At 44.4% G+C, this 27,035-nt stretch overlaps 1 protein-coding gene across 10 annotated transcripts in view; it reads right to left on the reverse strand.

Annotated features, from left to right (window-relative positions):
* LOC121596665 overlaps positions 1-27,035 on the reverse strand; it is an 85,086-nt gene that overhangs the window by 48,771 nt on the left and 9,280 nt on the right. For 3 of the 10 annotated variants that reach the window (XM_041921875.1, XM_041921866.1, XM_041921819.1), the window contains 2 exons: positions 16,937-17,355; positions 7,366-7,545 (listed from right to left, as the gene is read on the reverse strand). In XM_041921875.1, coding sequence (XP_041777809.1) covers positions 7,366-7,545; positions 16,937-17,323 — 567 coding nt within the window. In that variant the 5' untranslated portion in view covers positions 17,324-17,355. The other 7 variants (XM_041921847.1, XM_041921839.1, XM_041921810.1 and 4 more) reach the window with 7 other exon arrangements.

The following is a 27,035-nucleotide window of genomic DNA, read 5'->3' on the forward strand; positions in this document are numbered from 1 at the left end:
TTGCTGCCCACTTGCATCGGTGCTGTTTGTTTTGCTTTTTTTCCCAGCGTACGATTTTCTACCCTACTTTTCAGTCACACAGTCCGAAGAAGGGCAGCCCAGTGCGAAGCGCGAACCGACGAGCGGCGCCGATCGCAGCTGCCCGAAAACCCCATGGCACAAAAGCATCGCCGGAAAATCGCTGCCAGCGTGGGCGGCGGCACCACACATAAAAGTGATACAAGGATCGATGGCAAGGGGGGACGGGTGGAGAGGGTTTCAGCTTTCGAGCGTACCCGGGTGCGGGGTCTTTGATTTTCTAATGCAGCAAATACAGCAACGGTGCCGCGAAACCCGCCCCAGGTGGTGCTTGTTTGTTGTGTTTTTTTGTGCGTGTGTGTGTGTGTGCGGAGGATTCGCCCTCCTCTGTGTGTGTGTGTGTGTATGTAGGGAATCGCGTTATACCAATAAAAAAATAACGCGGACCCAAAGGCGAAAGAAAGAAGCAAAAACAAAAAACAAAAAAACGACTCTCCTCCGCACAGAAACCGATCAAGATGCTCACATGTGCCCAGCGGGGCAGCGCACCGTAACCGGACCGAATGTGGGATTGGATCGGAGTTTTTGGACAATCCACCCGCTCTTCCCCCTTCCCAGCATGCGCACGCTCGGAGGGAAGGTTATAAATTTTCATTTTGCTTTTGTGTGCCAAAGAGAAAAAAAACACAAAACCCTCCCGCAGGGCACCGGCAGCTCATTGATTTTCAAATTCAAATCCAACCCCGTTTGGCAGCCGGACGAACCGGCGAAAGGATTGGTGAAATGTTTCTTTCAATTCGCCCCCTCCCCCCCCCCTACAAAAGACGCTTGTTGCTTGTTTCGGAACTATTTGTACAACTATTGGGCACATCAAACAGCTTCAAGAGAGCAGGAGGAGAAGCGAACGCAAGTTTACTTTGCAGCAAATTCTGCAAACCGCAGCGGCCAAGGCAGTGATTGGCTATGGCTCGGTGTGCCGCTGCTTTTGCACTGTGCTTGGCAACATTTGGGGAAAGAATATTGCCAACAATGTGCAACAAGGAATTGTTGTGCGGGTGAAGTGTATCGAATTTTGCTGCAAATGATTACACAGCTTCAGCTCGTACGCCGTAGGGGATCTTGCCGATTTAGTATTTATAGAAGTATTTTTGAAGAAAAAAATTAGTACATATTATTTAAATTAACTGTTTCGAATATTTGAGTCACAATTCATTGATCAGAAACCTGTCAATTGTAAACAAAAAAAACAATAACATAAACACATGGGGGTTCTGATTGACAGCCGATGTAAATTTTTAGTTCTGGGACTTAAGGAATTGTGGCGTTAATTCAACAAAATTATAAGCTCGCATCGCGAAAGAAATTATTCAAAATTAACAGTCATTAAAAATTAACCAGAGTCGTTAAAAATTGCTAAAATTTGGCATCGCGAACGCATTGAGTTCATATGTTAATTTTAACGACTGGTCCTAGGTCGTCGTTAAACAAACGACTGTCAAGAGCATATGCGATACCAATTAACAGTCGTTTACTGCTCGAATTTTCCCCCCGTGTTTGCCTTTATGTCATTTCGAGCAGTCGTTAACTGTTTTGACGATCGTTTATTTTAACAGGAATGAACAACAAATGAATTCACTTAAACCAAAATGAACCTTAAACGACTGTTAAAAAGAGTTCATTTATTCGCGATGACAGCTATTGATTATTAAAATCTAACCGTCATAAACCATCATATTTTAGTATATGTTTGGTCGAAAAATAGCTCAAATTCGGGATAAAAAACAAAAAGTGTATACTTTGATAGCCTATATCTCAGTAAGTTTAAGATAAAAACGTGAACTATTTTGGTGTCAACTAAGTTTAAGTATCTATTTTAAGAAAATGATTGTGGTGTTAGCCTGCGATCTAGTTGGTTTTCCGATTTTTATACAGGCGTTTGCCTAATGTGCGATGAGGGTAAAATCGACACCCCACTTGGTGGTAGTGTAATGCTTATTTGTAGCATGTTTACTTTTTTTATATGGTAATTTGAAAGCGCCTATATTTTCAACAGATGTCCCTTAACTATGTATCGCAGAAGTAATAATCTCGCTGAGCAAACACTCAATTAAAAATACCTTAGCAGCTTTAAAACTCGCGATGCTAACAAACCAAGGAGCTTATCATTAAGGAATTTAGCTATCATTCTCTCATAGAACGTTTGCCAAACTCGGTCTCAAAACATGTACTTAATACAGTTCAAACCCTCATAACGAGCAAATCTACGAATACCCCTTCTAACGAGTAAAGTCTCGCATGACGAGCAATTTCATTTTGGTTCCCAATAAGAAATCGTGATCATTTCCAATGTTTCATAAAAATAATCGTTAGATATCAAGCTATTTTCAAAAGAGGCAGGTATAAGTGTACAGACAAAGTGTAAGGGAGGTGACACATGGAAAAAGCCGGTCCGTCCCCGTAGGCGCGTTTACTCCACGTCCAGATAACTCTTTTCAGAACAGATAATGGAGCTGAGTCGTTAAAAATAGTCGTTGGAATGGAATCACATGTTCGACTTTTGGCTTTCGAGTTGGCAGAGAAAAATGAAATTGAACACTTTTTGATTATATGAAAAAAAAAAAAAAGAAAAATGGCTGGAAGATACTGAGGCGGTTTTCAATGACCGATCGATGCCCACCGATAGCTAAAATTTTGGTTCAATTTTAGCCAAAATTTGTCCACTGGGGGACCGTTGAAATTCTTTTTTATTCATTTCAGAGTCATTATAGTTCATTTTAGTTCATTTTTATTCATTTTATGATTTTTTTTGTTTCCTGGGTCGTGTTATACATCGAACTGAAGTTCATTTTTGTTCATTAAGTTCATCGCAAACTATCGATCTTCATCGATCGTTGGTCAGAAAGGGGCTCACTGACTGCCAGGTTATTTTTGGAAAGGAATTTTAACCATTCATTCGGTAAATCATTTTTGTGTTAATTTTTCCTAAAATTGGTACAAAATACTTTGTTGAACTTCAATGAAAAACAACCGGCTATCAGAGTTTGTTTTCTTTTAAGTTATAATCAATGTGTCGAAATCACTCCACAAGGTGTCGATTTTACCCGCACTGTAGTCTTGACGCAACAAAAAAACAATTTTTTAATTTTTATCATAATGTTAGCAAAATCAATCCAAAAATCACAGTTTCTCGTAAGATGGTACGAAATGAATAAAAAAGCTTTTTACGATGGCTGCTAGCAAGTTTACATTAGCAAAAGTATTGCAATCACGGGGAAAACGTTAGGTGTCGAAACTACCCCCAGTTCCCCTACGCCGGAGCAAACAGCCAAGATGACACATTGCACAAGTTCATTCGAGCAATGCGGGACGGCTTCGTGCGATGTGTGCTCCCGGGCCTGTGACGGTTTGGGTGTGTCGCGTACATTAAGGCTTCCCATTCCCATACCGGCAACGCGTTCCTGAAAGCAATCACATGCGCTCGGTTAAGCGTGGCGCAATCAAAACGTCATATCTTAATTTGTCACGCGTGCATAACGCAACGGAATGCTTGCCAAAATAAAATACAAAAAAGCACGATCCTTTGATGCACTTCCAGCATGCCATGTAGCTTCATTTGGGGCTGAGGAGTCGGTTTTATTCGGTAAAGACTTTACACTCGCTGCCCTTTGCGCCGTGGCGCACCACACACATTGCCAAACGCTCAAAGTATTGTTTCGCCCCAAAAACGGATCTGTCTGCAGCTCGTCCACACACACACACACACACACACACACACACACACACACACACACACACACACACACACACACATCATGCAGCAGCCTGGGGGAGCCTCATGGAAAACCTTTGCAACCACAACGACGGCCGATCAGTAATTCACCGAACCGCAACGTAGCGTGTGCGGCGATGCGTACCGATGCTGCCGGAAGGCTGGTCCCAAGCTGTTCTCCGGAGCAGGTGGAGATGGGTGGGAATTATAACTTACAAACCCGTGTGGGCGTGTGCTTGTGGGATCCCCTTGCTGTTGTTGTTGTTGTTGTTGGGTCCTCTTCTGTCTCGGGTCCAAGAACACAAAAAAGAGTTTCGCAAAACATGGCCACGGTACCAAAAGGGATGTTGTTTTCCTGTGAGTATGTGTGTGTGTGTGTATTTTACTTTATCTTTTTGCGTAGCTTTGAAGATTTAAAACCCACGCCGAGGAGCCACCATGAATTTACCGACACACTGAAGCAGAGAGAGAGAGAGAGAGAGAGTGCAAGAAAAAGTAGACAAAAATACAACAACTAACCGATTGTTAGCAATCGGCAGGCCGTTGCCCGGCCACGCGTGGCTGGATGCTTTTGTGCTGTGTCACTTTTTCCTACCCGCTCCCTTTCCCCTCCTGTAGTAAAAGGTTCCGCAAAGGCAGGGTCCGGCATTAAGACGCATTTTGGAAACGATTTTCCTAATGCGACTCAGCCGCTTTGAATTTTGACAGCTTTTGCGCTGGATTAGGCTGCTCAATGTAGCTAAAGGTTCGTTTTTTTTGGTACCGATTTTTGGAAAAAAATATACAACACACACACACACACAACGGAGCGGCTTACATCATAAAGCGAACAAGCGGTTGTTGGTGTGTGCTTAATTTCCACTACCAGGTTGCGAAATGATGGCCGCTCTTGAAGGGCTCACCTGCAAAGTGTGTCCTGTCGTAAGGGATAAAAGCCCCCAACACCTCCACCTTTTTGAGCACCGGCTTAGTGGATGGCTTTAGCTTCACGACAGACACACACACACGAGCCGGTTGGATGGATTAATCTTCTCGCATAGGTGGAGAAAGAAGCACAGAGAAGGAGATGAAAGCGGAGAGATGGACGACTGGTCGAAGTGATTTATGGCATGGCGCGCAGAAACGCACGTTACACACACACACACACATACACACGCACGCACACGACTGTGTATGGCTCACTTGCCGTACAAAGCTATCAATCGGACGATGCGTTGAGCCGGTTGAGTGGAAAATTCATTTCGGACACGACACTACAACCGAAAACACCCACCCTCCGAATCGAAAGAGCGGTGATATAGCGGTGGTGAACACCAGCGAAAAAAGCAGAAAAATTGTAAGTAAAATCGAAATAGCACAATTGGAGCAAAGCAGAAAAAAGTAACAAAAAGACGACAGAACTAAAACAAAAAAACAAAAACTGTCTGATAATGGAACGCGTGCTTGCGCTTCCGCTGCGAATTCGGCCCGTCCCCGCGAGTGCTGGAACGTTGGCGAGAGCGCACAACCGTTGCCGCGACCGGACAGGCATCCCTTATTATCGCCATCCCTTATGCTCGCCACTCGCATTCCACTTGGTGTGAAATTAAATGTGCTCAAAAACCGAACGTTGCGTGCACCAGCGCGTGTAGTGGGCATTGCCTACCTGTAGGCGCCCTGCGGCAATGTGGCGACGCTTTCCCGGGAAGGCAATTGATAATTGATGAGCGTTAGCAGAAGAGCGACCGAGCATTCACATTCGCTTTGCGTTGGCGAGGAAGGCAACAAATCGAGTCGAGCATTCCAGCTACTTTGAATTGTGAAACAGTGCTGCTCGGGACGCTAGAAGCAGTGGAAGTGGACGAACACGTTTAAGAAAGGAACATCTGTACTGATTATTGGAATATTTTGTCAAGTAGCAAAAGCTCGACATAATTCGAACGAATACCAGTACATTATTGCTACGAGAATTGTACCTTTTTGCCCTTTATGGATTATTGTTTAATTTCAATTATAAAAAAACAGTAAAAATAGTTTGATCCATTATTTCAAAATCGCAAGACTGCGAAACGGTTAAATATGTGTAAATGCATTGCCTACCTCTAGGCGTTCATGAAGGGCATTTCCCCAAGTGACATTTGTTCTAAATTTTTAACCATGAGCTGCTCGAATACTGCTCGAGATATCAAAATATGTGTATTTGTGTGTGATAAACCATGTAGAAAGTGTCAAAATTTCGTTTGTGCGTGTGAATGACCTTCTTTTATTGGATGAAACTGGCGTTCAGTTCATTTTAGATTAATTTGCTTTAATATTTGTCTAAAAATAAGGTACTTATTGTACGGCTATATTTGGTAAAAATTCCAGGGTTTTTTTTGTATAAAATGACTATACAATAAGTAATAAGCATTGGAAACGTTATTTCTCAAAGGATAGACAAGAAAGTATTGAAAAAGACACTTCATAGTCGATTTTAAAGGGCTTGTTTTAAAAGGCCCTTAAACTGGTGCAGATTAAGAGAAGCTTAAGGCGCCAGTTTAAGGGAAATAGCTCGAAATCTCGATTTTCAAACTCGAAAATGTCAATTGGGAAGTGACATTTATATTAACCATGATCTCCTCGAATGGTGCTCGAGATACCAAAAATTGTAGATTTGTGCGTGATAAAAACGTATTGAAAGCGTCCAAATTTCTTATGCGCGTGCGAATGACCTTCTTCTACTGGATGATGATTGCGTTCAATTCGTTTTAGATTCATTTGCTTTGATATATTGCGAAAAAAAGTTGCATTTCGCACGGTGTTATTTGATGATAATTCGGTGGATTTTGGTATAAAATGACTATACGACCAGTAATAAGAATCGGAAACATTATTTCCCAAAAGGATGGAGCAGAAAGCAACGAATTAGCCACATTACTATCAATTTTAAAGGGTTTGTTCTAAAAGTCCCTTTAACCGGTGCCGATTAAGGGAAATAGCTCGAAACGCCGATTTTTGAGATGGAAAATGTCAGTTGGGTTCTTCGAGCGTCAGAAAGTGCACATGCATTGCCTACCTCTAGGCGTCAACGAAGGATGATTCAGTTGTTCAAGGTGAAAAAGCTTTTTCATGCTAATGATGATCGAAGCGGAGTAATACTTCACGAAGAATACTCGCAACGAAAATTTTTCCTACCTTCAGGCGCCATCAAGCAAGTATGGAAGCAGTAGTGCTGGAAGGGAGGGAATCCGAAATAATGGACTTTTAAGAGCTACGATAGCTCCAGGCCTAGCCTAGCTCCAGGCGCAAACGGGCGAACGGGTGAAAACAGTGTGGAATGTAGTAATTAATTTACGTTTTTTTAAAGCATAATGGAGCAAACGGGTTGATGATCGACCGCATCCTACTCTTCTTGATTCGTACAGCCACAAAGCTGCCCAAACTAACTTCAAGATAGACATAGCATGGCTTGTTGGTAATATAAACGGGATCGCGTTACCTTCCCCAACACCTTTACCACGCGGTGCTCGATAACCTAAACCACACTAACTTACAGCATCTCACATCCCCCCCTCTTAACAAACTCGAATGGTTTCCAGTGAAAAGCAATTTTCACTCACCTCCAGGTCCAGATAGGTGGTGTAGATCGGGTACGGCAGGGCGATGACCAGCCCGGCCAGCCAGGAAGCGCAGCTGCACACGAACGCCGGCAGCCGCACCTTGAGCGGATCGGTGAGCCACCGTTTGCGGTCCCAGGCAATCAGCAGATGAGACAGCATGGCCACGTGCAGCGGGATGTCCTGCAAAGTAAGAGCGAAAGAAACAAACGAATCAGCAATGTGCGCACGCCACGCAAATCCGTCCCTCTCGGGGTGACGGGTCGAAACGGTTCACCCGAAGCAAAAACCACGCAAATAACACAACAGCGCCACAATTCTCGGTACGCTCAGGAGGGGTAGCTTTGTTTTTGGTAACAATGGCTTTTCGATGGAAATTATTTCGACGAGGTCGCGGGTCGTCTCCGGCGCCACTCGAGGCTGCTGGACGCCCGCATACCGGATACAGCAAGTATGTCGCTAATTAAAATTGCAAAACTGTTTATGAGCCGAAACTTTACGCCGTGTCGCCCTGCCAGCGCCTGCAGCTATGCAAGGTGCGGCGTTTAAATGATTGGGAAACGCGTTTAAGGCGTTTAAACGCCACTTTAAGCCGAATTGATTGTTGCAAGTACAAATTGAAACTACAAATGTTGAGTAGTAGCAAAGAAACGAAAGTAAGTTGCATATCTTTAGGCGTTCTTAACTTTTAGTACAATCTCGTTCACAAACAATTAGAACGAGGAGGTATGCTAACTGATGGTAGCTATTTTAGCTTTGCTATCAATCATCGCCAACTTCTAGCAAAGTGAGATCTTTATAGAAATTTCAATAAATCAGTTACAACGAAAATTAACAAAAAAAAAATTAATGCCATCTTCAAGCTATTTTTAGAACAAACAAACAATGACATCTTGGATATTAAGGTACAAGAGGTGTTGCATCTTGAAATATTTATTTAAATAGTTGAATGTTTATTGAAACGTTTATCTTCAAAACATCTGTTTTGTAATCCAATGAGCTTAATGAGCAAAATCAGTAAAAATACAACACGAAATTATCGCATTGCATAGATTCCGGCGCTACGCTCGACCGTCGCACGGCAATCTTAAACTTTACACCCGAGATATTAATTGCCATTTTCAGAGTTTACACTTTTACCAGCATTTGCTAACACTTCCAACTATTCGCTCGAGCGGTCCGTTATTAATGAACAGCCTCGGCAGCGCTGCGTCTCAGCGACGGAAAAGATTAATTTGTAATGTAAACAGTTTTAACACGCTTTTAACAGTCCGGCAGTATAGCGGGTTTTATGGGCGCCTTTTCCAGTGCGATAATCCGGCGCTACAGTTCGAAGCAGCTGCCATGTCAAGCGTGTGCTTTGTGCGAAGGCAGCCCCAGTTTACAGCCATCGGTGGCGGCCCTTGACGTCGATGGATGACCCGGCGACGGGATATCAATATTTTCTTGTAGTACATCATTCATCCCGCTCAATCTTACCCCCTCGGCACACTGCCGCAACACGTGAACCATAATTATGAGCGTCATGGTTTTACGACTCGTGCGCCACTCCCTCCCACACGCGAGTTTCGTTTCGCTCCTTCCAGCCGCACACAAACTTGAACCGATTGAACCCGATCAAAGCTCACGTGAGACGCCATAATGAAGCCACTGCTCCACTGGTGGCAAACCCCTCAACACAAAAAAAATGTATAACTAATTTAGCCCCTCACCACCAAGCTACCAATTCTACAACCCCAAAAACACCCCAGCGCCCTCCCTCCGGGGACACCCGGCCGTGCCGTTCGTTACGTGTGACGAGAATCGATTTTCGATTTTGAAGCGAGGTGAAGCAATGCTGTGAAAACTTTGCCACGGTAGCACCGAAAGTGCCGTGGAGCAGGCGGGCACCCACCCGGTGGCGGATGTGTAGGGGACGTGAAGGGATGCGTGTGCAGGGCTGGGAGAGTATCCTGTCACGAGTGTTTTTATTTTTCACTTATTTTTCAAGGGGAAGTGGTTTTCAACGAAACGGATGCAAAACAGAACTTTCCCAGCGATGGTTCAATTCCCTGGTGTTCTGTTGTTTTTCTTCCTCCTCTTCGTTGCTACACTGCGTGGTACGGTTCCTGGGAGCAGCCGATTCCCTTCGCGGCTTAAACTGTATCGATAACGGTGCTGTGCGCTTAATCCTGTTTTAGCAAAAGCTCATGAAACACCGTTCAATCGTCAATTAAAGGCAAGCAGTTGGTATGGGCGAATTTAAAGCGCCTAAAAGTATGCAAAAGATAAAAAGGTTTGTTTGCGCTCTTTTTACGTGAGCTGATTTACATGAGTTTAATAAAAAGGTAAATAAAGGGAAAGTACCAACATTTTGATTTTGTTTTCAAGCGCCTGAAGCTATGCAGTACGATTATTCATTATGGTTTGTTGGCGTAAGCAAACATTTCCAGCCGATGCGATCGCAAAACGCCGCGAGGTATGCAACGAGCGCTTGGTGAGAAAAACAGCTGCAACATCAACAAAAATGCAGCAAACGAGTGGCAAATAAGGAAATTTCATTATCTGTTGTTGATCGATAGCAAATAGCAATAGTATTTATTTATTAAAATAATAAATATTATTCAACCGAACATTACCGAACATTTTTAAAGCGCCTAAATGTGCGCAAAATATCGCGTTTGATTGATTTCATACTCAATACTAAATTAGCTGTAAATTTGTTTAAATTTGTCTCAAAATCATTGTCACGTACAAAAAATCATTTTTTTTTAATTTTGCTCTACTGCGCCTAAATGTATGTAAATGTATGTATTTATGTAAATTATTTTGATAACTTGATCAAAACGTTCTGCTACTAGCTATTTAACATTCTCAATGCCATAAATTAAAGCCATATCCTCCTTTTATCGTCCAACTCAAACGGAGTAACCAAAAAGGGTTTAGTTAAAAAGCAAAAAGAACAAATAATAGTTTGCTGCTATGTTTGCTGCTATTATTCAACCGAACAAAACCGAACATTTTTAAAGCGCCTAAATGTGCGCAAAATATCACGTTTGATAGATTTCGTATTCAATTCTAGATTAGCTGTAAATTTGATTAAATTTGTCTCAAAATCATTGTTACATACGAAAAAAATCTGCTCTGGTGCGCCTAAATGTATGCAAGTATTTTGATAACTTTATCAAAACGTTCTGTTGCTAGCTATTTAACAATCCCAATGCCATAAATTAAAGCTCCGTCCTTCTTTTATCGTCCAACTCAAGCGGAGCAACCAAAAAAGGGTATAGTTTAAAAGCAAAAGGAACAAATGATAGTTTGCTGCTATGTTTCATACTGGTTCGGTCGGCTGCGCCGCCCCGGCGCAAGTCCTCGTGCAGCAGACGTGTAGCTGCCCGTGACAGGTGTATCTGTCAAAAGTCCGAAAATATGAATCCGAAAACGTGCGCTCCCCGTCAGCGGCCGGGACAGCGCGGCCGGGAAGCACTGTCTGCAACGCTGGGGAGACCAAAACCCAAAATGGGAATCCCTACCCATGCTGAGCCAGCCTGAAACACGTACCTAATTGCGAAAGTAATCGCTTAACGTTTGTGTATGTGTGTGTGTGTGGGGGGGGGTTTTTGCTTCTAAATTGTTGCTGATGTTGCCGCACGATGAAGCACTGTTTGCACAAACTCCGCGCTCGAACAGTGAAGACGCATTCCTGCCAGCCGCTCACTTCACTCTCTTTGTTTCAGCATCATGAAGCGTGTGCGGGTTGGTTGAGATTTCTTTTTTTTTTTTTTCTACAGCGAATTTAATCCCATCCCAGAGGTTTTGGCTGGTGGGAAAAGTGCAGTTTCCAACTGGCAAGGGAGCCCCCACCCAAGGCTGGGGCTGCTTTGGGGTCGTTGTTTTGGTTATGTTTTTACGTTTGTTTGGTGCGCGGGCTAGAGGGAATGGCGGCCGTTGCAGAGAGTGGAACAAACTTCCACCATCGCGAACGGTGCGCTTCTGTGTGTGCTTGTGCTACATTGTTTTGGTCCACTCTCCACTCCAGCCACCAGCCTGCCGTCAGAAGTCACATACTACACGCGCAACACGCCGGCAAACACTGGTACGCCACCAAACTTCGGCACACAGGCGCTGTTAATAATACAGACAGATCGCGTTCGAGCAGATTAAGAAGTCCCCGGCTCGAGAGCACCGAAACGGTCTCGAACTCGAACGACCGCTCTTAATGGGTGTGCAAAGTGCCACGGGACGGGGGTTGCTCTTCCCCACACAACAACACACACACAGACAAGCAGACGAGTGTCGAAATTTAGCACACCGAAAACTGTGAATAATGTACCTTTCAACATCGAGCATCGATCGAGCAGCGGTCGTTCGGGAATTTTCAGCCGACATCGACCGGGCTTTGCCGCTGTGTCGGTAAATTAATTTGTATTTGCATAAAACTTTCATTTATCAGCCGATTAGCTTCGGTCCACGGCCGCGACTAATTACTACGTGCGATGGTGCGTCCGCACCGGAATGGGGCGGGAAGAAAACGCGTCCACTCCTCTTCCCTCCTTGATGGATTTTCGACTCTTTTTCTGGAACGCGTGTTCGGTGTTTGCGTGCTCCTGCTTTCTTGCCCTGCTAGGAACACGAGCCCACGCCCACCGAGGTGTATTTTTGGCCCCGGAAGGAGGGCACACGAAAAATCCACTCGCAAGCACCCGGACCCGTGCGGTATAAACGCACACCCGGCAACTGCTCGAATTTGCACTAGCTTTCAAGCGATTAGGAGCAATTAATTACGCAATGAATTATAGCACGGGTAAACATTTGCCATTGCACTAGTGAGCCCCAGCAGCAGCAATACCGCATTAATATACACCCCGACACACACACACACACACACACACACACACACACACACACACACACACACACACACACACACACACACACACACACACACACACACACACAGAGCTACAAAAAGACTTCAAGATTGGAACATTCCTGCGATTAGACGGGGAACCCTATCCCTGGAGCGGTTTGCTGAGCTTGGTCGTGAAACTTCAAACTTCCAACACAACCTTCGGGCCGGTCCGCGTGATGGCCGCCCGAGGCAAACTTGGAGCCAGCCAGCGAACAACCCTTTGATCGGTGCGCTCTGGCCGGGCAATAATTTAATTTGCGGTATAGCCATCTCCTGTTTTGCCTTTTGCTTTCCTTCCTTGCTTTGGTTCGTCGAATGTGCTTTTTAGCGAAAGTAAAGGAGGCTTTTTCTTGTTTTTTTTTTATCTTCTCTCCTTTTCTCTCTCTCTCTCTCTCTCTCTCTCTCTCTCTTTATCTCTGTGGCCTTCCCTTTTTTTACCCTTCAAACGAGAGTTTGTATCGTTTTGCGGTGTTGTTTTATCGATGTTAAGAAGAGAGGTTCGTTTCTTGCTTTTTTTTCGTCTTTGCTTTCGCTGCCCCACGGCGTGTCCACCAAAATGGGTCCGGCAAGTGCAAAATGGTGTCAAAAAGGTTTTGCTAAACGGAGGCTGACAGGGTGCAGTGGGTAGCGGGAATCATGTTGCCAAATAAATCTTCCTGTTTTATACGCACGTGTGTTTAAAAGAAGGAGATAAAGAGAGAGAGAGAGAGAGACAGAGAGAAGGAAAAAGGATAAAAATCCCATCTTTACTTCCTGGCCCAGGGCGTCCCTGCGAGGCGGCGGCGATTTGGTTGCACGTGACGGCCATTTTTCTTCCGACTGCAATCAAATTAGCATTTCTAATGAAGTTAGTTCCGGCCTGTTTAAAGTTAGCGTTTGTGCCTGATTTGTCCGCCGTGTAGAAAAGGGGAGGAAAGCATGAGTGATGGACAGACGATGAGCTTTTTGGTCCGCACACTGGCCTCGCTTTGCACCTAGCAGCAGTGTGGCAATGGGAATTCTGGTCCAGCATCTAGTACTAATTGCATGGAACAAATACATCAATCAGATATGCTGCTGCAAAGTGTATCCCAATTGTGTGTGTGTCCCCCGAGATCACAAACGTGCACTCGTTGCCTTAAGAATTAGTGCGCTTTGTTTGGGGTGATTAGTCGCTGCCCGATGCCTGTTGGGCATGGTTTTGTTGTTGCTGAGAATGCATACCTTTAGGCGTGGAAAGTGTAGGCTTCCCGCTTAGCAAGAGCAGTGGAATGAACTGCTCGAAAAAACAATCTACTGAAAGCTTGATACCGTTGATTGACTCGAGAAAACTGAGCACCACCCAAGTGACATTTACTCAAAATTGTTTGTGTTGATCTGCTCAACTACTACTTGAAACGCGTGTTTTTTTGGTATTGTGTGATCAACAGTGTTGCCGGCGCCAAGATTTTGTGTGTCAGTAAATTAGACTTTCTTCTTTCGATGGACGATAGCTTCGTGCTTATTTTAATTTTTAGCTTTGGTTTTTGATGAAAAATGTAAGCAAATCTTTGTGTGACGTTATTTTGGAAAAATTCGGTATTTTTAAGCATAAAAAGGCTACATGACCAATTATAACGAAAGGAATCGATATTTACTTGCAGAACCCAGAAGAAAGAAACAAAACAAAAAAATACATCACGCTAGATTGTGAAGAGCTTTTTCTTAATGCCCTTAAATTGGAAAAATTTCCAGGAAGTTTAAGGCTCCAGTTTAAGGTAAATTGCTCGAATAAACGATATTTCGTGCTCGAAAATGTCACTTGGACAAGGTGGCCGTTCGAGACGTTACGACGGATCCGAGCTTATCGACCGTTTTCTGACAGTTATTTTTAATGATGATGCACCATGTTTATCAAACATTCGCTTGGAAAGCCTCAAGCTTCCCTTAACTTGCACCAGTTGCAGGGAGTTTTATAACAAGCCATTTAAACCCGACTGTGATGTGACTTTTCCGTTGCTTTCTGCTTTGTCTTTTGGGAAATATTTTTTTAAATTCTTATCATTGGCTGTAGAGTCATTTTACATTAAAAAAAAAAAACCTCCCAAAATTTCACAGAATAATGTCGCACAAAATGTGCCTTATTTTTTCATCAAAACTCAAAGCAAATGAATCTAAACAATACAAAAAGAAGAAGGTCTTACACGCGCACCAACGAAATTTGGACGCTTTCAACACGGTTTATCGCGCAGAAATTTCGCTATTGATGGTATTTCAAGCACCATTCGAGCAGATAATAGTTTAAAATTTATAACAAATGTCTGCTGGTCTGTAATAGCCCATACGTATACATTTAGGCGCATAAAAAGTTTTTCAATTAATGAATTTTTTTCTCATATGCGTATTATAAGAAAAAAATCTATTATTTTATTTTATTTTTTTGTCAAACGAAAGCTAAATGTAATCTTTTAAACTAGAATTCAGAAAACACGTGATAAAACATTACGTCTAAAATCTACAATCAATAACCAAAAATTAATTCTCCCCCAAAAGCGCTCCCACATACAAGCGCATAGTTTTCTGCGTGCTCGCAAGCCCACCACCATCACCTTCGTTAAGCACGAAACATTTTCTTTATATTTTTTACCTAGTGCCTTATCCAACACTGGATGAAAAAACAAACACACACACACACACACACACACCAAACACGGTGAGAGAAATGACTTTGGACCCGTTTTTTGGACCGTCTGCTGCTGAGCCGATAATTTATGATTTGCAAATAATCATATCGACACGTCCGCTGGAGCTCCCTGAGCCCCCTTCATTTCCCCCTCTACTCATTCTAATCACACACACACACATACACACGCATATTCCACCTTTTTGCAGCAGCATGCCGCACGCTTCCCACGATTCACAGTAATGGTTTTGACTTCTTTTCTTGTTGATTGCTGCTGCAGAAAGCGCCTGATACCCACCGTACCCCACGAACCCTCGGAATAAATCCACTATAAGCAATGGACGTAGTAGGCTAGCAAATCGTAGAGGATCACGACGGGTAGGATAGGAGAAAGGTGGCGCAAAAATCGATGCCGCTCACATTCTGCGGCTAAATATTTGCCCGCCCGATTGGGATCAATTAACATTGGCCACAACAACGAGAGTGGGAGGGGGACGGATTGGAGAAGCTAGAGAGCGAGAGAGAGAAAGAGAGAGAGAGAGAGAGAGAGAGAGAGAAGGAGATGAAAAGATAAGGAAGGAAACGGGGGTGGGGGCACGAACTGGCTGGATTAATCCCGGCTTCGGCACTGCCAGGCCGGCCAGCCTTATCCAAAAGGGCTGGCGAAACAAGCTTTCCATTCAACAAGCCCAGCGATGGTGGTGGCGCTGCCTGCTGCCGGGGTGGTTTCGCGCATTACGCGTGCCACCCAATTTCTAGGGCAGCAGATTTTCCCCGAAACGAATGGAGGCAATATTGCTAAAGCCCGCGCGAAATACGCACTTTTCGGTGGGCAGGTCTAGGCAAATGGGGCCCCAGCTCAGCTGCTTCAACACCTCTTCACGCTCTCCCCGTCAAGCCCTCTCCCTTCCTCACGCATTCGAGCGGGAAGAAGGAAACCTCAGCTGGTGGGTGGGCTTTCGAGGTAAAAGCTCTAGCACATGCCGTAAACGAAAGCAGGATTATGGTTTTTAATGAATTATAATGATGTTAAAGGATCAACCGCACTTGGCTGGCTCAGTTTTCAGCACACAGTGCAGCCAGCCTATCATCCACCCCCCCCCCCCTCCCCCCTCCCCTAGAAAGGCTCTAGAATGATGCTTCGGCTCAGCTTCGGCTCGACTTGGCCGTATTTCGATGGCACTCTGTACTGCGTAGCGAAAATTTAACCATCGTTTGCACCCATGTACCTCCAGAGTGCACCCGCTCGATCTCCATTGATTGACTTACGTAACGGCGTTACGCTTCGCACACTGCTTCGCCGTCGAGCTGGTGGTTCCCCCTGGCAGCAGCAATAAAATCGTAAAGCTACCGCTTTGTTCCCTGCTTCCCAGCAACATTCGGCTCAGCCGACGGTCGTGGGAAAGTGGGTCGTAAAAATTATCCAATGATTGATGGCACAACACATGCGCCTTAATTGCTGGGTGCTGGTAATCGAAAAAAAAGTACGACACATACACACAAACACGTACACAAAAACATACCAATTTGATATTGAATATGCAAACAGTATTGAGCTTTCGCGTATGAATCTCCGGGCTGGATTAAGAGGAGTTTCGTTTTATTTTAAATTTTTAAAAAAAAATTTTTTCCTTTTCATTTTTTCCCACAAATACCACAAAATGGATAAAAGTAAAAGAAGCTTTACGGTGCACTGTGTGGCGAGCTGTTGTGGCGATTAAATTTATGGTTTTTCATCTTTGTGCAAACGTTAAACGCAAAAAAAAGGATAAATAAATGGCAGAAAAAATTAAAACACAGATAACGCTCTGGTGTTGTCCCTTTCAGCTGAAAAGGGTCAAAGACGGTTTAAAGTTGCCCATACTTTTAATAGCAAAAAAAGCGATGACAGAGTTTTGCTGTGAAATGCTCCGTCAGTCGGCAAAAAACGCCTTAAAATGTACCCTTTGCTGTGCGGATTGCCGCCAAACAGGAGGCACACACCTTTTTTTTTTTATTTGCGCCTGCCGGTATGCAATTCGAATCTCGCACCCCACGCTTACCTGCAGCAGCGGCAGAAAGAAGCAGAGAAACTGCCCGAACACCCAGTTCTGGATGATCATCACCATGAGCGTGATCGGGAGCACGAACGCGCACTGCACGCAGTGGCAGACGGCCAGGTTGACCAGGAACGCGTGCGTCACGTCCCGGTACAGCTTGTACTTGCTGATGTACACGATGATCATCACGTTCAGCGTCAGCCCGAGCGCGGTCGGTATCGCGTACAGCAGTATGAACAGCGGGTAGATGCGGGCGACGACCGGCTTCAGGTACGGCGCGCTGTAGTCCCCGTTCACGCTGTAGTTCTTCTCGCCCAGCAGCACCTGCATCACCGCGGACACCAGCTCCTCCGGGATGCCCTTGCCGTCGCCGAGCGCCGGCGATCTCATCCTGTCGCTAGGTTACGGCTCAGCTATACTTCCTTCGGTGATGTTGGAAAAAGAAAAACGACATTCGTATGATTAGCTGATTGGTGGTGGTGGTGGTGGTGACGTGTAGAATGTATAGAAAATGAAGCAATATAAAACATTGAAACAATTGTGAAAAGAACTACCGGAAGCAAGTGTTTCCCCTTCATAGTCTCGGTTTGCGCCTAAAGATATGCAATGGATTGTTTTAAAAAAATGCTTTTTTGGCTCCAGCGGAGTTCTTTGGCCGCTTAAACTAATTTTGAAGCAATTAATCAGCCTTGGACGAAATCGAGTTCCATCATAAGACTTCCATATTCAATTTTTGTTTTCCAAAAAACGTTTAGGAACTTAAAAATTCTTCTTCTTCTTCTTCTTCTTCTTTGGCTCAACAACCGATGCCGGTCAAGGCCTGCCAACACACTTTTGGGGTTGGCTTTCAGTGACTTATTGATTTCCCCCCATAGCAGGATAGTCAGTCCTACGTATGGCGGCACGGTCTATTTGGGGCTTGAACCCATGACGGGCATGTTGTTAAGTCGTACGAGTTGACGACTGTACCATGAGACCGGCTTCAAATACCGACTTAAAAATAGAAAATAAAAATTATCAAATACTAATATCTGTAGAGCCGACCAAGTGGAGGAAGTAACTAACGTCAAAGTAATTCATCCTTAAACAAAAAACTCATGTCATCACCATTAAATACCTATTTTTCAATTAACCTTCTTTTAATAAAATTGTTACACCGTCCGATCGATTTACAGGGTTTCCCACGATTTATTGGTTGGTTCCCATCAATTTTTCGTAAGTTTCTATATTTTTTTGGTGCGTTCCAATGATTGTTTGGCCGTTTCCCAGAATTTTTCGGTCCAATTGTATTGATATCCAATCGGAAAATACCAATAAATTATGGGAACGAACCAAAAATCTATGGGATACGATCAAAAAATCGTGGAAACGCACCAAAAAATCATGGGAACTGACCAATAAAATTGTGGGAAACCCTGTGTTAAACATTTGCCAACATTTGGTCAAATAGGTTTAAAAGTATCTATCTTTTCAGAGTTTCCCAAGTCAGTTTCGAATGAAAACATTCCTTTTCAGCGCGTGCAAGATGTTAATGCACTTCAATCTGATATTTTATTTCTATCATGATAAAATTTATTTTCTTCAGTTTGATTTTCAACTCTTGAACGGTTTATTGCTTTCGTTTTTTCACCGGAGCCGCATCTCATCAAGATTTGTACAACATTTTGAAAATTATTTTATTTCATTGATCCTTTCACTTATGCTTCAATTCTAAAGAAATAAAAGAGTAATGAAACAACCCTCACGTGTTTAAGACAATTGTGTTGGTTTTAGATGCCTTACAGAGCTTTTACAAGTCAATATCGTATGTCAACATCATTTTTCATTGCTTGCAAGATGTTTTTCAACAGCTGTCAAATGTTGCATTTGCATCACAAACATTTTTCAGTTCTTAAAGATGATTTTCAACACATCACAAGCAGGACTGCGTTTGAGTGTCCATTGGGATGCAAATATACAGGGTTTCCGAGACAACTTTCTAATTCCTTCAACATTTTTCATTGCTTGCAAGATGTTTTTCAACAGCTGTCAAATGTTGCACTGGCATAACAATAATGTTTCAGTTGTTGCACATGATTTTCAACACGTCTCAAACTGAACTGACTTTGACAGTTCTTTGTAATGTGTTGAAAATCATGTGCAAGAACTGAAATTTTACTATGGTGCAAGTACATCATTTGACAGCTGTTGAAAAACATCTTGCATTACATTGAAGATTGGCTTGGAAAGCTCGCTAGAAACGCGTGTTTTATTGTTTTTATTTTTCTCTAAACTAATCATTACATAAAGTACAATCCGATTTTCGTAACACATCTTAAAGGCAATAAAATGTTAAAAGATATGTTTAAACTCTAAAAATTGTACTTGAAATAAATACTAGTAATTCTCTTTTTCATTAGTGGCTCGTTATGGATGCGTTTACACAGTATGCTTCAAGTGCTATCGTAACACGTTCAAGCACAGTGCTAGTGATGAATGGCACGCTGAAGCTGATGCAGCTGTATTTTTAACAACAATTTTCTACTCTCGCCAACTGAACGCTGCTTTGAATGTCACACTAACATAAGAGCAAAGCATTTCGACACACGCCTGGTTCGGATTTTAACGGGTTTGGCAGTACAACAAATGTTCGCACTGTAGCTCAACATAAACCGATCAAACGGCTTGCCAATTCAATCTCATCCCCAATGACAATGCCATTTTGGCAAAGCCTTTAATTTCGCACCAATCCATCAGACCGCTTTCGGGCACCGTCGGAGCTGATCGAGCGTGTGCCACCTCTACCTACCCGCCCGTGCTCGTGCAGAAGGAGTAGATGGTGGTTTAGGCTTGATTGCATTATTTTGCCGGTCCCTGCTTGGGATGAGCACGCAAAATTGATTACACGCGCCAAACCCCCAATTCCAATTCAATATCCGCTTTCCGCAAACAACGTGTGTGCCCGATGTGTTGTAGCACGAACAAAAAAAAAACAATACAAATCCCTTACCCCTTTTTGTTTTCTCTTGTTTGGTCGCCGTGGGTCGGCAGCATGGGAGAGAGAGAACGCGCAAAGAAAGCAACGCCAAACCGCTTTTAATTGGCGAAGTTTTGCCAGATCACAGAACATGTGTGGGTGAGCGGATTTACGCCCGCAACTTACTTACCGGGTGCCCGGGTGCTAATTCTTCGATCATTTTGGGTTTCTTTGGGTTTTTTTTTGGTCTCGTTTTGTTTCTGTTTTTGCAGCCCTCGCTCGCGACCAAACACGCAAATCCACTCCACGCAGCGAGCCAGTGAAGGGGCCGATAGGCAGTAGGACGACAGTGGAATAAATATATATTTCTTCCCACCTCAATGGACACGTCCTACCTCACCCCTTCCCTTCTAATCCCCTGGCACTGCCCGTTTGGCCCAGCTTCTTTATCGCGCTCCGTCCGGCTCGCTCCAGCCACTTGCGCCACTTGGTTTAGTGCGCGTGCTGGGGCAAATTCCTCGAGCTTTCTCGAGTTCTTTTGTTTTTTTCCCTGCGCCCTTCACCATCCCTGTCCACTCCCCGTGCACAATCCGTACAACTGGTTGGTGCAAGGCAATAAAGGCAAATACTTTCGATCCGGTGGGTTAGTTAGTTTGCCCCGAAAGCGATCGCTCGCCGCTCAGGTGTTTTGTTACGTTTTCATTTCGCACCGCTCAGCCCAGCCCAACCACACAAACAAAAGCGCCCGCCCGCGGTGACGATGGCAACTGGGGGCGGATTGTGCGAGACGCGAAAATGTGCCAAAGCGAGGGGTAAGGGATATCAAACAAAGGAAAAACTCGGCACCGAAAGAATCTTATATGACGAGCGGGTTACGGGCATGAAGGCCTGGCAAGCAAGAGAGCAAGAAAGAGGGCGATAGAGAGAGCGACTTCATTATCGATTCTCTGGGGCGTTTTCAATTATTCTACTACCCGTAGACTACTACCCGAACCGGAGAGGGGAAACCCAAGACCAACACCTATGCTCGCAGATAGTTGCTTTTGATGGGATTAAAACCGGCCCCGGCTCCACGCTCGGTTTAAATGCGCCACGAGCCAGCGGGGAAAATTTTCATGCACAGGTACTGCAAGAGGAAAAGTTCAACAAAAGTCCACTCTTGCACAACACGAACCGAGAAGCTGCAACGGCCACGGTGAACGCAATTAGTTTGAGTAAAATTCGAGGATTTTTTCTAGTATCTTTGGCTCTATAAAAGCGCCTAAAAGTATGCAATTTTATATCTGCCAGTGGAACAATATTGGTTGTGTACTAAAAAGGATGCATTTTGAAGTCGTCTTGTTTTATGGGTTCGGTTTGAATGGGGTAAAGTACTTTTAAAAAATTAAAAAAAAAACATTGATTTAAACAGGGTTTTCACATTTCTTGATAAAATATGTATGCCTCACTTAACAACATTAAATTAAATTAAATCGAGTCTGGGACGAGTCCGCGTTGGTTTACATATTTCTTACACTGAAAAAATATGCTGAAAATGTGAGGTTAGATGCCAACTGTCAAACTCCATATAAACAAGCTCGTGAGTATCGTAAAGCCCGCTAATATTGGTCTTCAAACGGTCGGCAAAAAATGTGGCTCTAGCAAAGCGCCTACAGGTATGCAAATAGTTTTTAAAGACTATTTTCATTAGTTTGATGATGCAAACAGTTGCAAAGCGTTAGCAAAACCTCACAAAAACCTTAAAATTTCGTCAAAGAAGTACTCATCGCGATGAATCTATATTTGGTTAGAGAAGTGAAGTTTCTAAAACCTAATCAAGCCCCTAAAGGTATGCCTTGTATAATAATTTTATTAATAGGGTAAATCTACAATTTTAAGCCAGATCGTGCTTTCCTTTTTTTTTTCGTTTATCTGTATTCTGAATACAAAAAAAAAGTCACACTCACTTCATCATACTGTCATACACACTTCATAATCTAACCATTTGCTTGGTTTCATACACTCCCACATTGATTGCACTCACTGTGTGCGGTGCGACGGTACAAAACAAAAGTAAAAAAACAAAACAAAACAGAATAATGCTGCAAACTGCGATCGAGTGGTTTCATTTGCCGCGTTACATTGCGCTCCATTATGCTCCGGTGCTGGCAGTGTTCCAGTGGCCAGTCTTCGCAAGTGCTTTTACTGCTGCCCTACCGGTACCCGGGGCGAGCGCACCGAGGGAAACATTATGTTGGTAAATTGCTGTCAGCAGCTGCTCGAACGTAACGCTTCCTCCCATTCCCCCTTCGGCATCCCACAGCGGCACACAAAGCAAAACAACGGCACGAAGCGGTTTCAAATAGCTAGCCCGGGGTGGTAGCCCCTGGCACGGTACACCTTGGCAGTCGATCTTCATTTATAGCCGCTCTCTCTCGGGTCGACGCTTTTTATCGGCAACATTAATCGACTGCCGGGGTCTGCCCGATTCAATCATGTTTGCATTGAACGGTACGTGTGTTTCCGTTCTCCGGCGTTCCGCTTTCGGTTTGCCGCCGGTTTGGTTGCCGTTCCCTCGCTGTGACTGTGACAGGCAGCGAGCGGTTTATTGACATTCCCGCTCTCTTCGGAACCAAGCCGTCCCCACTCTTCTGGTTGCAGTCAAAGGGGAGGGGGGGGGGGACAAGAAAGCTAGCCCTACTTGATGGCGCTTTCGCAAACGCAATCGGTGCATCGTATCGTGATTTTCAACACATGACACTGATTGCAAAAGGAGCTTTTGCCGGGCAAGGAAACTGTTGAAAGATGTGATGGGGCGAAAGATTTTAAAGAATTATGACTTAATTATAACGCTGCCGACGTTACACTGCAGGCTCCGGAATGGAAGGGACAGAAATTGGAAAATATATTACTTCTGCTCAACAACAACAACAACAACAACATCCCCTCCCGGACAAAGTACGGCCGGGGACAGGTTTTGCCACAAATATCGCGGTGGCGTTCTTCAGTATCCTTGTGTGTAGATGCTTTGGGTGATTGTTTATTTTTTTACGATGTCTCCTGCCCACAGGTTTGGTGAGATGTTGCTACCTTGATGTAGAATTCGCCCAAAACGCACGCTTTGAAGTACGCGGGAGCCAAAAATAATTGAACGCTTTGAACGCAGCGATGTTTAAGCTTAAGCGTGGACACAAATGCTCCCTTGGCTGGCGATTATGCTGCCCCTGGTGCCGGGCGGTTGAAGCTTAATTTAATTAGCATCGCGACACAAATTACAAAAAGCCTAAGCTCTCAGTGTGCGACCGGAGTGCTAAATTTGAAACGCACTTTTAAGATTGCTTTAGTCGCTGTCACAGCAGGTCTGGTCGAGCAGTGGGCAAGATAAACATTTGATAGGTTTTTCGCTTTGCCATTCTTACGTTGCTTCATTTTTAAAACATTATAAAACATTTTTTGAAACTGCTCGAAAAGTACTCGAAAAGTGCTCGAATTTCTGGAATGAAAAAAATGTGTCTTTTGAAACAAGATTCAAACATTCAATCAAACAGCTGCTCAAAAAGAGCTCGATTTGTGCTCGAAAACCACTCGACATGTGCTCGAAAACAGCTCGACAAGTGCTCGAAAATTGCTCCGTTAAAAAAACTAACCACTAATAAGCTCAACTATCACAGGTAACCATCACTGTTAACAAGTTGCTTGTTTGTGCAATTGCAATAAACTTTCTCCCCTAACAGTCTCTCCCAGCCGAAGCTACTGAGCAATCGTTCGTATGCAATTGCGCTTCGGACAAAACTAACCCAACTTGTCTACCTACAACCTGCTTCCCAACAGTTCCCAATGCAACAAAGTGCTCATCTTTGTAAAGGATGGACATTCGAGGAAAGACACAAATGAAACCACTGTCCGGAAATATCGATGACACGGTGAAGGTAACAAACCCCGGTTCAACACTCATCGAGCTTCGATTGTGAACAATTTTTAACGAGCTAACTTTCGTTTCAGGTTCGACTGACCAGCAATCTCGGGACGAATCGCCCGTCCGCATGTACGCCTCTGCACGGCTCGACTCTGCGGAAAGAGTTAATTAGTTAGCGCATCCGGAAAAGTAACAGTCGATGCAAGAGCAATGAGTGATTGATTAAAATGAGGCGGCACTACACACACACACACAAATCCTCGTTCAGAGGGGCACAGTTGCATCAGCGCTGCTGCTCGTCTTGCACGATGGGTACAAAACATTTCCCCTTGCCCCGGTCTCCTGACTGGAGATTTTAATTAATGTTGGCTTTCGAAACTGGTGCGGTTTCCTGCGCCGGCCAACGCCAACAGCCTGAAGGCAGCCCGCCGGCGCTCTACCAGCGGACAAAGGCGGATAAACGGTACGCCGGTCAAACGAGGCACCGCAGCAAACGTGGCTAACCGCAAACGCTTTATTTACTGCACCACCAATCGCTCGGTTTGCTCTCCTGCGTGAGTGCACACGCACAACATTCAAATGTGTATTAGAGGTAAAAGATATGATCAAAAACCGTCACTTCATAATGCATGCCCGGCCTGGCGTCCCAGCGAGCGAAGGTGCCCGGGCCTGAAAGCAATTACCGTAACGAACTACGCACACAGGCTCCCGGTCATAAACCACCAGATAAAGGATAAAGGATACGGCCTTACCCTCCCATCCTCGCCGGTAATGTGGCCATATTCATATCTGTCCGCTCTCTTACCCTTTTTTTTTTGCTCTCACACCCGCACCCGCACCTTATTTGATGTTATTTGATCACTTTCGGGGACAGTGGTGCGCGAAGGATGATAACATATCCTCTTTCCCTGCTTCTGTCTTTATTCCTTCTCCTGCCGTGTGTTCTTTCGCTCTCTCTCTCTCTCTCTAGCTCACGCGCTGTCTGTATTGGCATATCATGCAACCGCAAAGCAGCCGGCGCATAAAGTATCGAATGTTATTACTAGATCAATTCCCAATCCCCGAGCAACACCGTGACAGTGACACCGCCGGAGGGTTGGAGGGAGTTGGGCAAGTGCGACAATAAAAAAAAAACAAACTGTCCGCTCTTTCCGCTTCCCTTTCGTGCGCCTTTCTCGGGCAATTTTTTCGACACTATTGGATCGTCGGCGGCGCTGGCATGAAACTTTTCGATAAACTGTGCGAACAAATGTGACATTTTTGGTTTTTACCACTATCCCACCTCATAGCCATATGGGCCAAAAGATATCCCAAGTGGCAAGTGTGTGTGTGTGTGTGTGTGTGTGTGAAAACAAGGTGAGTGCAGAACATATTTTTCCACAACACCATATAAAGGAGGCGAAGTATGTGTGTGTTTTTTAGCTTTCTCCCGTGAGCAACCGGGCGTCTCCATCGAGCAAATAATTTGCATTTTATTTTTCGTCCCTGCAGTCCAACCTGGACGGCCTAACCTTAATCAACACATTGTTGTACCGTTCCCGGAAACTCGTTTCAAGTGGCTTTGAAAGTCTTAACTCAACTGTGCCGAAATTTTCTCGCCCGTTTACGCGCCCCAGCTTAAAAAGTTCCACCTTGCCAAATGGAGGCGCCCGGTAGCTGACGCGCTGCTGCTAAAATGTAGGTGAATCCCCCTCACCAACTGGCACTGGCAAGCATACGCACAACTACGCACATCCCGTGCACCACTGTCAATAGGTGCAGCAAAAGATTTTTTCGGTGTTCACAGAAATGTGAGACCTTCGAGTGGAATGGAAAGCAAAGTGGGCAAACAATTTCAATGTTGAGCCTGCAAAACACAAACACGGCCGGCGGGACAATACGGTATCCGGCAGGGATCGGTCACCTTTCAAAACACTACGACGTTCAAGCGACGTTGAGAAATTAAATTTATAATCGTAGCGGCTCGCGCAATGCAATTAGGCTAATTAGCGCCGGGTGGCTCTCACCGCGTGATTGCGTTTCTTTTTCGCACCCTGTTGCAGGCGGTTGGTTTGCGGTCACTGGGTAAGTGAACCACGCCATCGCCAACGCATGGAGCAGTGTATCCTTTAAAGCCAATTTAAAGATATAAAAAAAAAACAAAACCAAAAAAACAAAATTTACCTTTTACCAATCGATGTTCGGTCGCACTTGATCAATATCCCGCAACTGTTCCACAGAGCTGTTACATAATCTTATAGCAAACAGCAACAACAACAAAAAATAACGAAAAAGAACATACACAGTAAGCAAAAAAAAAAAGTAAATTTCAGATCCGATTCTGCACCGGAAACGCACCACGTACGCGCTCTCTATTCTTTCGCAATGGGGCGCTCGCTCCACCCCGCCAAAGGCTGCCACTTGTACCATACCCGTACGTCCGGCGGTGTAAACGGTCTGTGTGTGTGTGTGTCTGGGGCGCTGCACAGACTGCGGGGCTCTGCTGGAAAATCCGAACCGGAAGCCGACGGGCCCGGGATTAGATTTGATTGAAGCTGCTCGACCACGGCCACCACGCAGAGGCGTGGCTGCCGTAACGCGCGCTGCGGCGTATGATTGATTGATGAAAAGTCACCGAAACCAGAGGAAGACGAAGCAGCGAAAGCAGGGAAATAGAAAACAAAAACTTGCGGGCCTCAAACAACCAGTGTGCAGTGGTTTCGAGTTTCGGGCTACACTGCGTGTCGTGTTGACGAAGGGAGAAAGAGAGTGAAAAAAAGCTCTCACATATACACACACACGTATAGACGGCCCAGTCAGCACTCCGGAAACGCAGAATTTGGAAGTGTATTTCAAACCGGCGAATTTGCCGCAACGGAAGAACTAGCCACTAATGAACCTTTATCGAGCGTGAAAACTTGGTTGAAATATGCACATACACGCACGCACGCACACGCGTCAAAACCTGTACCAGAGGACAGACGATGAAAAAGGGTTTAGAATTGCAAATAAAACCGATTTTACAGGAGAGCAGACGCGGAAGCTTTTTAGGCCTTTGCTTTGGCACGGGGGAAAAACAAATCAGAGCTTTGCAAATCATTTTCGAATGTTAACAATGTTTGTTGACCGCGTGCAATATGTAAATCATCATCAATTTGATTTTTCATTTTTCCATAATCTTTTTTATAATTTCTTCAGCATGATTTTCAACGTTTCCATTGGCTGCTGTCATCGTTTTTTCACTGGGGATGGCGGTTCTCATCACCCGTTGA

The sequence above is a fragment of the Anopheles merus genome, chromosome X (assembly GCF_017562075.2).
Source record: "Anopheles merus strain MAF chromosome X, AmerM5.1, whole genome shotgun sequence".
Taxonomy (NCBI): Eukaryota; Metazoa; Arthropoda; class Insecta; order Diptera; family Culicidae; genus Anopheles; species Anopheles merus.